The sequence below is a fragment of the Geospiza fortis genome, unplaced genomic scaffold, assembly GCF_000277835.1.
Source record: "Geospiza fortis unplaced genomic scaffold, GeoFor_1.0 scaffold694, whole genome shotgun sequence".
NCBI lineage: Eukaryota > Metazoa > Chordata > Aves > Passeriformes > Thraupidae > Geospiza > Geospiza fortis.
This window is the reverse complement of record NW_005054668.1, coordinates 150,703-163,322: the sequence shown is the minus strand read 5'-3', so window position 1 is coordinate 163,322 and position 12,620 is coordinate 150,703. Positions and strand designations below refer to the sequence as shown.

The following is a 12,620-nucleotide window of genomic DNA, read 5'->3' as shown; positions in this document are numbered from 1 at the left end:
ACTACAGCAATGGCACCATAGTATAAATGACTTTTCACCAAGCTTCAGGACAGAGAGAAGCCCCACTATGGAAGGATGGGATGCAGCCAGAGCAAATGTACCTGCTGGCTTGCCCTTTGCTAGGAAGCTCAAACATTTTTGTACTGCTTTGCAAACAAAAGACAGGCACACTTACAACAGAGAATATAGCTAATATAAAAATGTATCTGCTGTGCAGAGGCAAAATATAGCTGTTCTTCTGGAAAATGCAACATTGCTTTATTTTGGTGTCATTTACAAAGATGAAGCAGTTCATTGCAATTTTTTGTATTTACATAAATTCAGAATTCAGCTTGAGGTCGGAAAAGCTGATTTTATTGCTGTCTTTCAAGTATACACTGCTGACTTCAACTGGCTTTGCAGTGTAACAACAGCACAACAAATTTACATTTTTTTGCAGAGATCACAGTGGAAGACCCATCACAGAATTCCATTCTTTGTTCACTGGGGAAAACACTTACATGCCAAAGACAGGAAGACTTCAGCCTGCAATAATCCATGACTTAAATTAGAAAATTATTCTATTGACCAAAAGCATCCAAATAAAAAAGGACATTTTAGGTTTCGTGGGAGTTACAATTCTTTATTATAAGAATAAAACATTGCAAAAAAGGTGTTGGATCATTTACTGAAACTAACATTTGCATAAGTTTTTCAGTGTTTTGAATTTGTATTTGAAACATTTGAAAGAAATAATGTGGGAAAACAAATCCTTCTTCTTGTTTTTTCTTTCTTTTTTTTTTTTAAACATGCCTGTGTGGCAAGAATGCTCTAAGTTTGACAAGGGTGGTACCATCTATATACATTTAGGAAAACATGCTTGCTGTGGGTGTACAAAAATAAAATTTATTTGTTAAATTACACATAAATATAAGGTACAAATGTATTTTTAAAATACAGATAAAGATAATCACACTTGCATTGTGTACATATGAAAATACAGTATTTTAATATTCAACATACACAGACACATTTATGATAAATGCAACTAGTTGGCAATGCCAGTTCTCCTCAGTCTATTTTTTGTTCATTTTTTTCCCCCTTCCAGTTTTCCATAAATATGGAAAAATAGGCTTTTGAAACAACTAGTTCTGCCGGACATCTTGCAGCAGCTTGTTAATTTCTGCCACCAGCTCGCTGGCATCCATGAGTTCATGTTTGCCATCGCTGAGGTGGTTGAGCACATTGTCAAAATCATCCTCCTCATAATTCTCCGGGATCTCCTCCATGGCCGGCAGCCATTTGGACGAAGGCTGCGTGCCCGAGTGAGTCCCCAGAGCGGGCCCGTTGTTGGCAGGGTTTTGGAAATGCGTGCTGGCTGCCCAGGCTGCCACCCCCGGCGGGTAATTCACACTCTTGGCTGGCAGATGTCCCTTCCTGCGCTCCAGCGAGTTGGCGCGATCCATCTCGTTGCACTCCGTGTAGGCGTCCAGCGAGGGGGGCAGCAGGCGCTGGAAGACGCTGCTCATTTCGGAGAGGAGCGAGGAGGTGCAGGAGTCCCCTGATTCCTCCTCGCCCTGGCAGTCCTTCCCGAATGTTGAAAAGCTCTTCTTCTTCTCACCGGCGTCGGCTGCCTGGGCATCCTCCTCGAGGCCCTGGTGGTGCTGCTGCTGCAGGTGCTGCTGCTGCTGCTGCTGCTGGGGTGACTGGAACTCCTCGCCAGGGATGAACATGTTGCTTCTGTAGTCGGAGGAGGGAGAGGGCAGCGGGGGCATCCAGCACTGGTCCGAGTGGCCCAGGACCCTGCACTCCTCCGTGCACAGGCGCATGGCTGCAAGAGAGACACAGGAGAGTGAGCCCCCCCTCCTGCTGCACACAGCGCCCGTGCTCACAGGGGTTCCTGACACCAGGACTGCACTTCCCCACAGGTGTTTGACGCCGGCTGGGGGCTATTTACAGACCACAAACAGGACAGGACTGCTGTGGAACGTGCCTTGAGCTGTTTTATTTTCCAGCATCAGTCTCATTCCATGGTGATGACAATGGGAAGATGCCAGCGGCTCACATCCCAGGCAGCAGACCAAGAATTTAATGTTACAACTTACTTTAAAAGTTTTTTGACCAATCACACAAAGCAAAAGCACATTGACAGTAGTTCTATCCAATCACTATAAGCACAGGTACCTTTGGTTAAAACAATGCTTGCTTATTTCAAATACAATACCTGCTTGTGAGCCTTAAAGCACAATGCACAGAGCTCCATTATTAAGCTTCAAACTACCTAATATCTTGTTAGATAAACTTTTCTGTAGCTTAGGGAGTTATTCTAGACAAGCATTTATGCACACACCATTGTTCTATTTGTCCTTGCTTTTCTACAGTTTAAATAATTTTTCTGCTGACCAATCTCATGGCTGCTGCTTAGCTCTAATCACAGTTCTGCTGTCTCTGGGGCCTGCCTTTTGCAGCTTTCCCAAAACCTTCTGATTTCGCGGATTCCCACAATTCCCCCTCTCTGTTCTGTGCAGGAACGTGGCAAATACAAACGCTCTGGTACCTCCATTGCCAAGAATGAGAACAACCAGTGCAGTTCATGTAAGACAGTAATGCAATCTCTTAGCTAAGATGAAGATAGACATGTGAATTGCAGGTGGAAAAACAAGCACTTGTGGCTTGAAGCTACATGAGCCCTTTGTACAGTTCTAGCTCATTAAAAAATATAAAATAAAAGGAAGAAATGTCTACCTCCAAGCACTCACTTGAGTTTTAGAGAAGTCTTCCACATGCAACAAAACTGAGGCATTTCAGAGCAATCAAGTGGGAATAAATGGACAGGGGAAATAAAGAGCAAAGAATAATAACATGCAGAGGGATCTCCTTTTCCATTAAAAAACTCCTTTGTTCTGACAATGAAGTGTAGGTAGAACTCAAGGCGATCCACTGCCATATTACCTTTTTAAGTAAATCAGTTAAATTTTAATCCACTGTCAGAATTCGAGGGTCTAATTCCCAGCCTGGTGTTTATACTGGATTTATACTCTCAGGTGCACTTGCAGCTCTGTAGCTCAGGTGAGTGGCCCATTCTGGCTCAGGCCTTGGCATAAGGAGGGCTCTAACCCACTGGATGGGAACCTGGGTCAGCCATGAGGGCTGAAGAGCAGAAGATGAAAGAGCTGCTCTCAAACTCTCTACCTGCTTCTCTCAGGTAGAAGCAATAAGGTGGGGAAAATGACAGCAACCCTGAGTGCTACACTGGTCCAAACTGGCCCACAAAGGGGCACTGCGAGCATCCTTTGCAAATATTCCAAGAGGTCTGGGAATGGTTGCAGGAAGCAGAGACAGGCAAAGCCCAATTTGACAGACCTGCAGAGAGGGATGTGCCAGGAAAGATGCTCAGTTTTCCAGCCCAAAGGGAGCTGATGGTAGGACACAAAGCCTCGCCTCAGGCTGTGTGTCTGTGGGCCTGCCACATATGCTGGAGAAGATCTGGGTGCTGCTGGGGCCCTAATGGATCTGAGCCACCAACTTCAAGGCAGCTTTCAGAAATGACAGGCTCTTTGCATGATGCATATTTTGACCATAAGAAACTCCTGCCCATATCACTTAATGGTTCGATTATCCCACACGGAATAGAGTTTTTTGTTCTTTCTCAGCATATACTGACTGCAAAAGAAATGTTTGCAGTCATGCCCTGCAAGTTTTCCTTGCTCCCTCAACACATTTCCCATCTGGCTCTGGATCCACTCCGTTTATCAAAAAATCTTTTTGTAGTGGTGTAAGCAGAACTGAACAGAGTTTTTCAGTTTTGGATGTACTAGTGATTTATAAAGTCCTACTCTCATACTGTCAGCACTATATTTTTGCACTACCATATTGTTTGCTTTCCTAATGGCCTTTCCATTCCTGTGAGTATAAACTTTCTCCATGTCATGCCTGCAACAGAGTGAATTTCTTCAAGATTACAAGCTCAGACTGCAGCCTGGATATTGCTCAATCTATTGCAAAAGAACTGCTGATCCAGGAAGTTTCAAACAAAAAAAAGCAAACTAGAATATATCAGTGGCTGAAGTTTTGATACAAGTGACTGAAATGCCTGCAAGTATTTGTTCCCATATATGACATTTTACTGAAAATGCCCAAGAGTTAGAACTGTCAAAAGACATCTAAGTGATCCATGACCAGTTCTCAAGTCATCCCAGAAGGTGAGGATTATACTCCTAATTAAGAAGATTCCTTTAAGACTCCTTTAAATTCATTAGATACTTTCAGTGTTCTGGCATTTCATTAGTAGTGAAGTTTGCCTTAATGACAGTTTTGCAGCCATTGTTATCAGGAATGGTTTTAGTTTAAAATAATAAATTCTGACATTCCTGAACATAAGATCAAAAGATACTCTGAAGTAACTGAATGGTGACACAATCTGTCCTTAAATCAGCAATAAATTTAAAAATGGCCAGATCCACAACAGCTTTTTTTTTTTCTCTTTTTATTTTTTTTCCAGAACTTAAAGCTTGCTGGTTAAGATTTAAAAAGAAAAAGAAACAAGTCTTTCAAGGACAGCTATGGAGCTTTCCAATCATGTAATTTGTGGAGTTTTGAGGGACTGGCTCCATTCCTTTCTTGTTCCACCTTAAATAGACAAACTGAAAGGACCTTCCCACAGCATTTGTGCCTGTGTCTAGACTGACAATGCAGAAACCTTTCAGAATGGAGAACAGGAAACCTTCAGGAAGTTTTCTTTTCCTTTTCATATATTGGGATTGTAGATCAATTCAGGTCTCATCTGAACGGGTTCAACAGACTTATCTGAAGGATTAAGGCCAGGCATAGCAATAAATGGACATCTGGGTGAGACTAAATACCAATCTTGATAACCCAACCCAGTTCTGTCTGCACTGAGAGGAGTTTCCCTTACTTTGAATTTAATTAGCCTGGCATTTTTGGAAATCCTATCCTTAGGCTTACTGTTTAGAGAGGGAATTGTAAGAGCTGAAAATGGGTCATGGGCATTTCAGCCAGCTAAGAGGACAACCATTCCTGTCTGCTGGCAGCCCCCGGTTGCCCACTGTAAAGGGATCACTCTTCCTTGGCAGCAGCAGGGCAGGATGCCAGTGCAAACACCATTGCACTTCAAGCTCCCCAGGCCCACTCAGAGCTCCAGAATATCCCTCCCTGCCTCCTTGCTAAAGCAAAGGACAGAATGAGACATGCCTCATGCTAGCTGGCAGAGGAATAAGTAGTAGGAGGTAGGGAGGATGAGGATAAAAATATATTAGAAGTCCAGATTTAGGTAAAAGATTCTGAAAACAAACTCTTCAAGGCTTCTGGTTTTGGGCACATTTGAGGAGGCAGGTGAATGGCTGGGTGTGTGATACAAGACCTAGACTGGAGCAAAATATGCACAGGAAATTTTAAAGTTAAAATGAATATGAAAAACATGTATATGTTGTATAAAATGTATATGAAAAACAATTTGAACTTCTGGTGCTCCGTCTTGTCTAGCATAACAACCCTGGTTAACACATGGGGGTCACTTTAGGAAGGCCATGTGCTGCCCCACCTCCCAAAGCAAAGGGCCTCCATTTATAAAATTACTTTACTAAACTTGTTAAATTTATAAACGTGGTTCAGTGAACCCTACTGAAATTATCTGGCCCTCTGGTTATACAGAGAAAACTAAATATGATCTGAAGTAAGAACACAATCTAGGGTACCACCAGAGGCTGTATAATTATTAAAGTAATTACAAAATTCTTCTATCTGTACTAAGCATGAATTCCCATGACCTTTTATTCAACTTTTATTTGGGCATAAATTTAAAAGCAATACTTCATACACATGAATATGTATGTGTGTGTTTATCCTACTGCCACTCATCCTTTTCTAATTTTTTTCCTTTCTACCCTCTGCCCTTGAATTGTACCTCTTAAGCTCTCGCTTCCAGAAAATAGGGTTGCAAGATTTAAAATCTGGGAAATATTTAGAACCTTCCCTTGCCACTCAAGTTCATTTTTTCAGTGGGAAAAACACTTTTCTTTCTTCTCCATCCATATTTCTAGTTCACTTTCATACTCAATTTCTAAATAGTAAAGGTTTTTGTCATATGGATCAAATCCACTGTGGAAAACCTATCTCCTAAATTATAGGTCACTGTATTTTTAACAAACCACAACTGCCTGGCTTTGCAAAAACATCCACCCAGTCATTAAAAGTCTAAGGGCTTGAAGCAGATCATACTTTTAGGAGGAATCTGGAGCCAGCTCATGATGTGAGTAACAAAAAAAGTAGGCATTGCTCTGGGTAGATTTGCAGTTGTATCTGAGGTTTCATTTTAGTAGATACATCAAGGCTTCAACTCAGTATTTATCATGAAGCAAAGTAAAAAAGGAAGGGAATATAGGACTTGAAAGCTAAAGAATTTTTGCTTTCTCAGTAGTAGTTTTATCAAAGTGACAGCCAGGCAGAACTGCAAATAAACTGCTCAGCTTCCATTCTGCTCTTACCTGCAGGAATTCTTCCATCTGTAAGGAAAAGGTCACTGAATCCTTCCCCAAGAAGTCTGTCAATTGGAGACTCTCTCCCCAAATCATAATCACTGTCTCCAGCTTCACTATCACCCCGGCCACTGTCTTTCAAGCTGAATTTATCCATATCTTGTAGGGCATATCTGTAAAGAGAATTGTGGAGAACTACATTATCTCAAGTACGTTGTAATCCGCTTTTTGTTTAAAAATACGTGTCTCTGTATTTCTGATCCTACGTTCATATGTAGCAGAACAAACTGGATTCTTACCTGTAGCTTCTGGAATATTTGTTTCCTCGAAAACTTGGCCTTGGTTGATACTGGCCCTGATGAAGCATCGAGAGAAGCTGAGAAACCTGCTAAAGAAAAGGTGAAAAGACTGATTCCTTGAAATGAAAGCTCAAGCTCCTAGGTGTGAAACCACTAATTTGCTTCTCAGGTTTGTTTGTGGTTTATTTTTTTTCCCCTTTAAAATTTAATTAAATCAAATTCCTGCACATATATAATGCAGTATTATAGACTGTTTGGTAGTGTAGTGTCTGACACAGAAAACATCTGAAGACTCTCTAGAATGAGGAAGTTCAGTGCTGTTCATTAGCCTCTCAATTCATAATAATGAATTCCTTAACAAGTAAAACAAGCAATTAAGCAGAGGTGGAGTTTTGTTTTGGTTTAATATATTACAATCAAGCCTTTAATATTTCAGGATCCTAATTCAAAACAAAACAGCCTTACTTTACATGTAAAGAGTTACCAGGACACAGCTCTTACTTATTGAAGCTATGACCCAGCATTTGCAGTAAAAACTGAGACAGGGAGTCTCAAAGTTCGAGATACAGTGCAGCTGTATGTTACTGCAGCTGTACTCAGCCTGTGTCAGAATGTTTTAGTTCTGCACCCCCATTAATGAAAGTTTCCTGGATTGTTTCTGAATATAAATATTCAGGCACCCTTTCTCAGATGGAGCTGTACAGAGAGGAGGGAGAGGGAAGGCAAGGAAGAGTGAACAGTTAACCAGTGCAGAGCACTATGTTCCACTCCATTGTTCTGACCTTACAGGGAAGAGCCAAGGAGCAATGCTATTACCAACAGATTTAACCCTGTGCTGCGGGGCAATGGAATCTGTTGATATTGGAGTAAAACTGAAAAGCTGTGACATCGAAGAGAAATCCATGACACATTCCCATGAGGCAGGGTGTGTGTAGGCTTCCAAATGAGTGTCTGCATAAATGGATGGGCAAAACCAAGGTCTGGACCTTACCTCGACAGCTGGTGTAGCATGGGTGAGTTCCAGGGAGAAGTTTTCAGGCACATGGTTGGAGGAGATGGTCACCAGGCTGTTCAGGGATTGGTGGCTGTGGTGGCTCTGCCGGCTGCTCATCTGACCCCTCTCCAGGGCCGGGGATGATGATGGTGATGCTCTGTGGTGGGACCTGATGGGTAGAGTGCCATTAACCGTCGGCACCAGTGTGATGTCCCCTTTGTGGATCTGCCTGGAGGGACGTTTTGGGTGGTGCTGGTAGGTCGACTCGGCCACGCGACAGTTGTAAGAGCGGGTGTCCTTTTTCTCTCGATTGCACCTCGTGGCAAAGATAACCATAATAACCAACAACACGGCACATATAGATCCTAAGGATATAATCGTTATCATGGAGATGTCCAGGGAGGGCTGGCTTACCAAAGTTGCTTCGGTGCTTGAAAATGAATAAACATGCTCCAAAATGGTACATTTCAGAAGAGCTTTAGTACTAAGCTGAGGACTGCCTTTATCCTGGACTATCACCAAAAACTCCCATTGTTTTGCTGGAACCGATTCAACACTCACATTGATAGAGATGTCACAAGTCTGCGGATCCATCACAAAGATGTTGTTTTCCTTGTCAGCTGCTATGGAGCAGCTGAGCTCAGAGTTCATACCAGAGTCTCTGTCTGTAGCCCTTATCCTGGTGACAAGAAAGCCAATTTCAGCATCTTTAGGGATTGAGATTTCTGCTGTGCTGTTGCGTAGCGCCGGCCCCACGATGACGGGAGCGTTGTCATTCTCATCAATGATGGTGAGTACAACCGTGGCGTTGCTAATGAGCTGCTGGCTCCCTCCATCCCTAGCTTGGACCGTGAAGGCAATTTGATTTACTTCTTCATGATCGAAGGTTCTCAGGGCATAGATCGCCCCGTTGGAGGGATCGATGGTAACATAGGTGGTTATAGAACTTCCCAAAACAGAGTTCTCCAAAATAGTGTAGGTCACCTGCCCATTGTCACCTAGATCTGGGTCTGTGGCTGTGACTGATGTGATGTATGCTCCAGGAGAGTTATTTTCCAAGATAACAACTTCATATCTGTTTGTCTGGAAGCGGGGTGGGTTGTCATTTTCATCACTGATTTGGACAGTAAAGTGTTTCACTGTGGAGAGACTTGGCGTTCCCTTGTCCTCTGCTATTACAGTCAAGATGTATTCAGATCTCTTTTCCCTATCTAGAGTGGCATTGGTTAAGATTAAATAGTTATTTTCATAAGTCTTTTGAAGTTTAAAGTGGCCATGCCCATGGAGCTTACAAACGATCTCTCCATTTACACCAGAGTCCTTATCTTGCACTCTGACCAGGGCAACAAAGGTGTCCAGGGGTGACCCCTCAGAAATGCAAGCTACCTCTTCTCTCTCTGTGGACATCAGGTTTAAGTTGATTTCTGGCTTGTTGTCATTCACATCCACAACTTTAATTATAATTTTGCAGTGAGCTGGAATAGAATTTGGCCCCATATCCTGAGCTTGAGCGTCAATTTCATAGGATTTGGTTACTTCATAGTCCACTTGCTTCAGCAGGGTCAGGTGGCCTTTTTCTGGGTCTATCCTAAAAGTTTCTATAATTTTGGCAGACACATGACTGCTAAAGGAATACACGACCTTCCCATTGGCGCCCTCATCTGGATCAGTAGCATTGAGGTCTATGAGCAAAGTCCCAATAGGAGAGTTTTCCAAGAGCTGGATAATATATGACTGCTGCTCAAACACAGGGCTGTTGTCATTGGAATCAGAAATGCTGATTTTCAGGAGGGATGACCCAGATCTCTGAGGCACCCCTTTGTCAGAGGCAGTGAGCTGGAGTTCGTAAGTCGACTTCAACTCGCGATCCAGCTCTCTGACCACAATCAGCTCTGCATACTTAGCACCGTCAGTCCTGGTTCTCACATCAATGCTAAAAAAATCGTTTGCAGAAAGGGAATAAGTGTGAAGGGAGTTGTCTCCCACATCTGGATCAAAAGCACTGTCCAAAGGGATCCGAGTTCCTACAGCTGCACTCTCTGATATCTCAATAGGGATAAGAGCTCTGGAAAACTGCGGAGAGTTGTCATTAATATCCAGCACTTCAACTTCAACATGGAAAAGCTGCAGATGCTCAGTGGGCAGAGTGATCACATCAAACTCTATGGAGCAGTTCAAGTTTTTCTGGCACAGTTGTTCCCGATCAATTTTAGCTCCTATGCTGATTTCTCCATTATCCTCACGGACTACAAGCAAGGGAGAATTTCCCCTCTGCATGGCTCGAAACCGAACTGAGGAAGGGTTAGGCATTTTTAATAAAACATCAGCAACATCCTCCGATAGTCTTGCTATTACTGATCCAACCCTCTGCTCCTCATAAATCCTGTATTTCAAATTCTTGCCCAGCACAGCATTATTGTAAGACATTACAATCAGTGCAAAAAGGAATAAAAAGTGCATTTTACCGTCGATTTGATACATTTGTAAGTTTTTGCAATTAATTTCTCCCAATAAGTTAAAAAGCAATTATTTTGCCTTCCTTCGGTACCTTAAATCCAAAGCACATCTGGTCCTTTCCAGCTTGAAAACGCCTTTTCTAGCCGGCCAAGATTTAATAACTTACAGATCAGAAAACTTTTGGCTTTTTCTATACACACCGTTCCGGGACATCCAGATACAATCTGTAAGCAATCCACGCTTTCTCATTTGACTCAGCGCTCCTCTTCCAGGCTGAGATGCTCCGGGGGGCAGCGTGCTCCTCCTCTCCCACCCTCGGCATCCAGGGACCGCCGGCGGGATGGATCCGCAGCCCGTCCTCCCGCCTGCTCCGCGCTCGCCGCCGGACTGAACGCCCTCCCTCGCCGGCTCCAGCCTAAATTCCTCCGCAACTTCACTCCAAGTCCCCAGACAAAGCTTTTGCCCGGCCTGTGCCGAGCCCAGCGCAGCCAATCAGCCGGGGAGGGGAGGGGAGAGCAGGGGAGGGAAGGCGAGGGAAGGGATGCGGATGGGGAGGGGGCCCCTCGGCCAGCACCCGCCGAGGATGGGGGCTGGGGGGTGCAAATGACTAATGGGCAACTTTAAATCAACGTCTCTGCTCCCCACCCCCCGAATTTTCATGGCAATTTCAAGCGGGGTTTTGTGATTTTAATTCCTCCCCTTCCTGCCAGGAGAAACGCGATCGCATTCCTTATTTGCATACTTTAGGTTACCCCTTGTTTAACTCGCTGCGAGCTTTTAAGTGGGTTTGCTTAGTAAAAGAGCTGGGGCTGACGTCTCGCCATCCGTGCCGCAAGAGCGACTTCTTGCCGCTTGTTTGCCTACAACCTGCATGTTCCCAGTGTGCGTGCTCCTGCTCGGAGCCCTGCGAGAGCTCCTCCACTCCACGAAACCTGTCCTCCTTCTTCCCAAGTCAGGAACATTTTGCATTCTCTGGCTGCCTCTCGCAGCATCTCTGCCCTCAGCGCAGCTGCCTCTGCCCGAGCCCCCTTCCTCTGTGTGCTCATGTGTGCGGTTGTCTCGGAGCTTTTTATTTGCTGTTCCAGCGCTACTTCGGATGATCTTTTTCATCCTGTTTGAAACAGCACTTCATGCTCCACCGTGACAGTCTGTGCTAAGCACACCTTCTACATGCCAAGTATTTTAAAGGAAAAGGAGCCGCAAGACAGATTGTTTAGAAAACGACAAATTCCTCCCCTCTCCGATGTCGCAGAAAACTATTTACACTCCCACACATTTGCACACAAAAATATAATCTTGTGTCTGAGTCGAGCATGCGTTTTGTGCAAACCAGAAATGTTACAGATCCTTGTGTGAGCTTCAGGCTCCATTCAGGACGTGGAAGCTGATGCATTCCTCTCACTTCAAATGTATCTATTTATGTGACTTCTACTTCCTTTTTACATATGCTTTTATCATTTTATCCACAGGCTTGCTCTGTTTCTCTGTTTTTCTGCTAATTTTGTCCATTTGATTATTAGCGTTGCCCATAAGGATACCATCACTCTTTTATTGCTCTTCTCCCTCTCTTATGGTCCCCCCATGGCATATCCCAAAAATGTAAAGAGTAAATCTCTTATTTGCCCAATTTACTTCCTCTCAGCAGAGCTCAGCCAAAGTCACTAAGAAGGTTTTTGCTGAAAAAGCAAGCAGAGGAGGCTCAGTGTGAACTCTCCTTCTTTTTAAGCATTCAAAAGCATTTTATAAGGCATTGTCTCTTTTTTTTCTTCCACAAACTAGCACCGTGTGGCAAATTGTGCAGAATAGAAACGCCCATAATGAATGTATTTAGTACTGGGTCACGCTGATGAACATTCTGCCCCCATGAATAATACTGTTTTACAAGTTTGCAGCCCTTTCAAATTGCTGATCCCCAAAACCCTATAGGCAAACTAGAAAAGCTAACACAAGCAACTGGGACTTTAGAAACCCATAGCCATCTGGCCTAAATCTCTAACAATCCAAGCCAATAATTATATCAATTCAGGCTTTAGTGAACCCCTTTGCAAACACCAAAAGAGCAAAGAAAGGAATTAGTGACCATTCTAAGTTCTGGTGGAGAGAATTCAAAGATAGTATAATTCCATTAGTTCATGGACAGCTTTTTTTGCAGCTTTGATAACTCTTCCTAAAACATTTTTCCAAAGTACAAGTGTAAACTCTTTTTCTGACGATAATTGGAGAAAGAGGTTCAATTAAATGCTGTTCTTAGTGTCAATAAAAAGTATTTTGTTGATAAAAGAAGTCACCACCCCTTTACATGATGAGTACAGGAGATGAATAATTCATAGTAAAAATAACTCCACTGCTTTAAAACTATTATGTATATTTAAAAATGATTACATGTTCTTCCAAGGA

The 12,620-nt window shown here is 43.3% G+C and overlaps 1 protein-coding gene across 2 annotated transcripts; it reads right to left on the bottom strand.

The window, feature by feature from the left end:
* Positions 1-227: 227 nt before the first annotated feature.
* PCDH18 (protocadherin 18) lies at positions 228-10,649 on the bottom strand. 2 transcript variants are annotated; one of them, XM_005430688.3, is made up of 4 exons: positions 7,764-10,649; positions 6,773-6,861; positions 6,483-6,646; positions 228-1,810 (listed from the first exon to the last, which is right to left on the bottom strand). In XM_005430688.3, the coding sequence occupies exons 1-4, from the start codon at positions 10,245-10,247 to the stop codon at positions 1,125-1,127; spliced, it is 3,423 nt and encodes a 1,140-aa protein (XP_005430745.1). In that variant the 5' UTR covers positions 10,248-10,649; the 3' UTR covers positions 228-1,124. The 2 variants fall into 2 exon arrangements, with proteins under 2 accessions (XP_005430745.1, XP_005430744.1); XM_005430687.3 differs by having other exon boundaries at positions 1,125-1,810; positions 6,773-6,858; positions 7,764-10,247.
* Positions 10,650-12,620: the final 1,971 nt, after the last annotated feature.

Excerpts from the sequence above, each read along its gene's own strand:
- PCDH18 (XM_005430688.3), bottom strand. The coding sequence starts at position 10,247 with ATGTATCAAATCGACGGTAAAATGCACTTTTTATTCCTTTTTGCACTG. Across the intron at positions 6,647-6,772 it reads AAATATTCCAGAAGCTACAG|ATATGCCCTACAAGATATGG; the intron begins GTAAGAATCCAG and ends TTCTCTTTACAG. Across the intron at positions 1,811-6,482 it reads AGATGGAAGAATTCCTGCAG|CCATGCGCCTGTGCACGGAG; the intron begins GTAAGAGCAGAA and ends TCTCTCTTGCAG.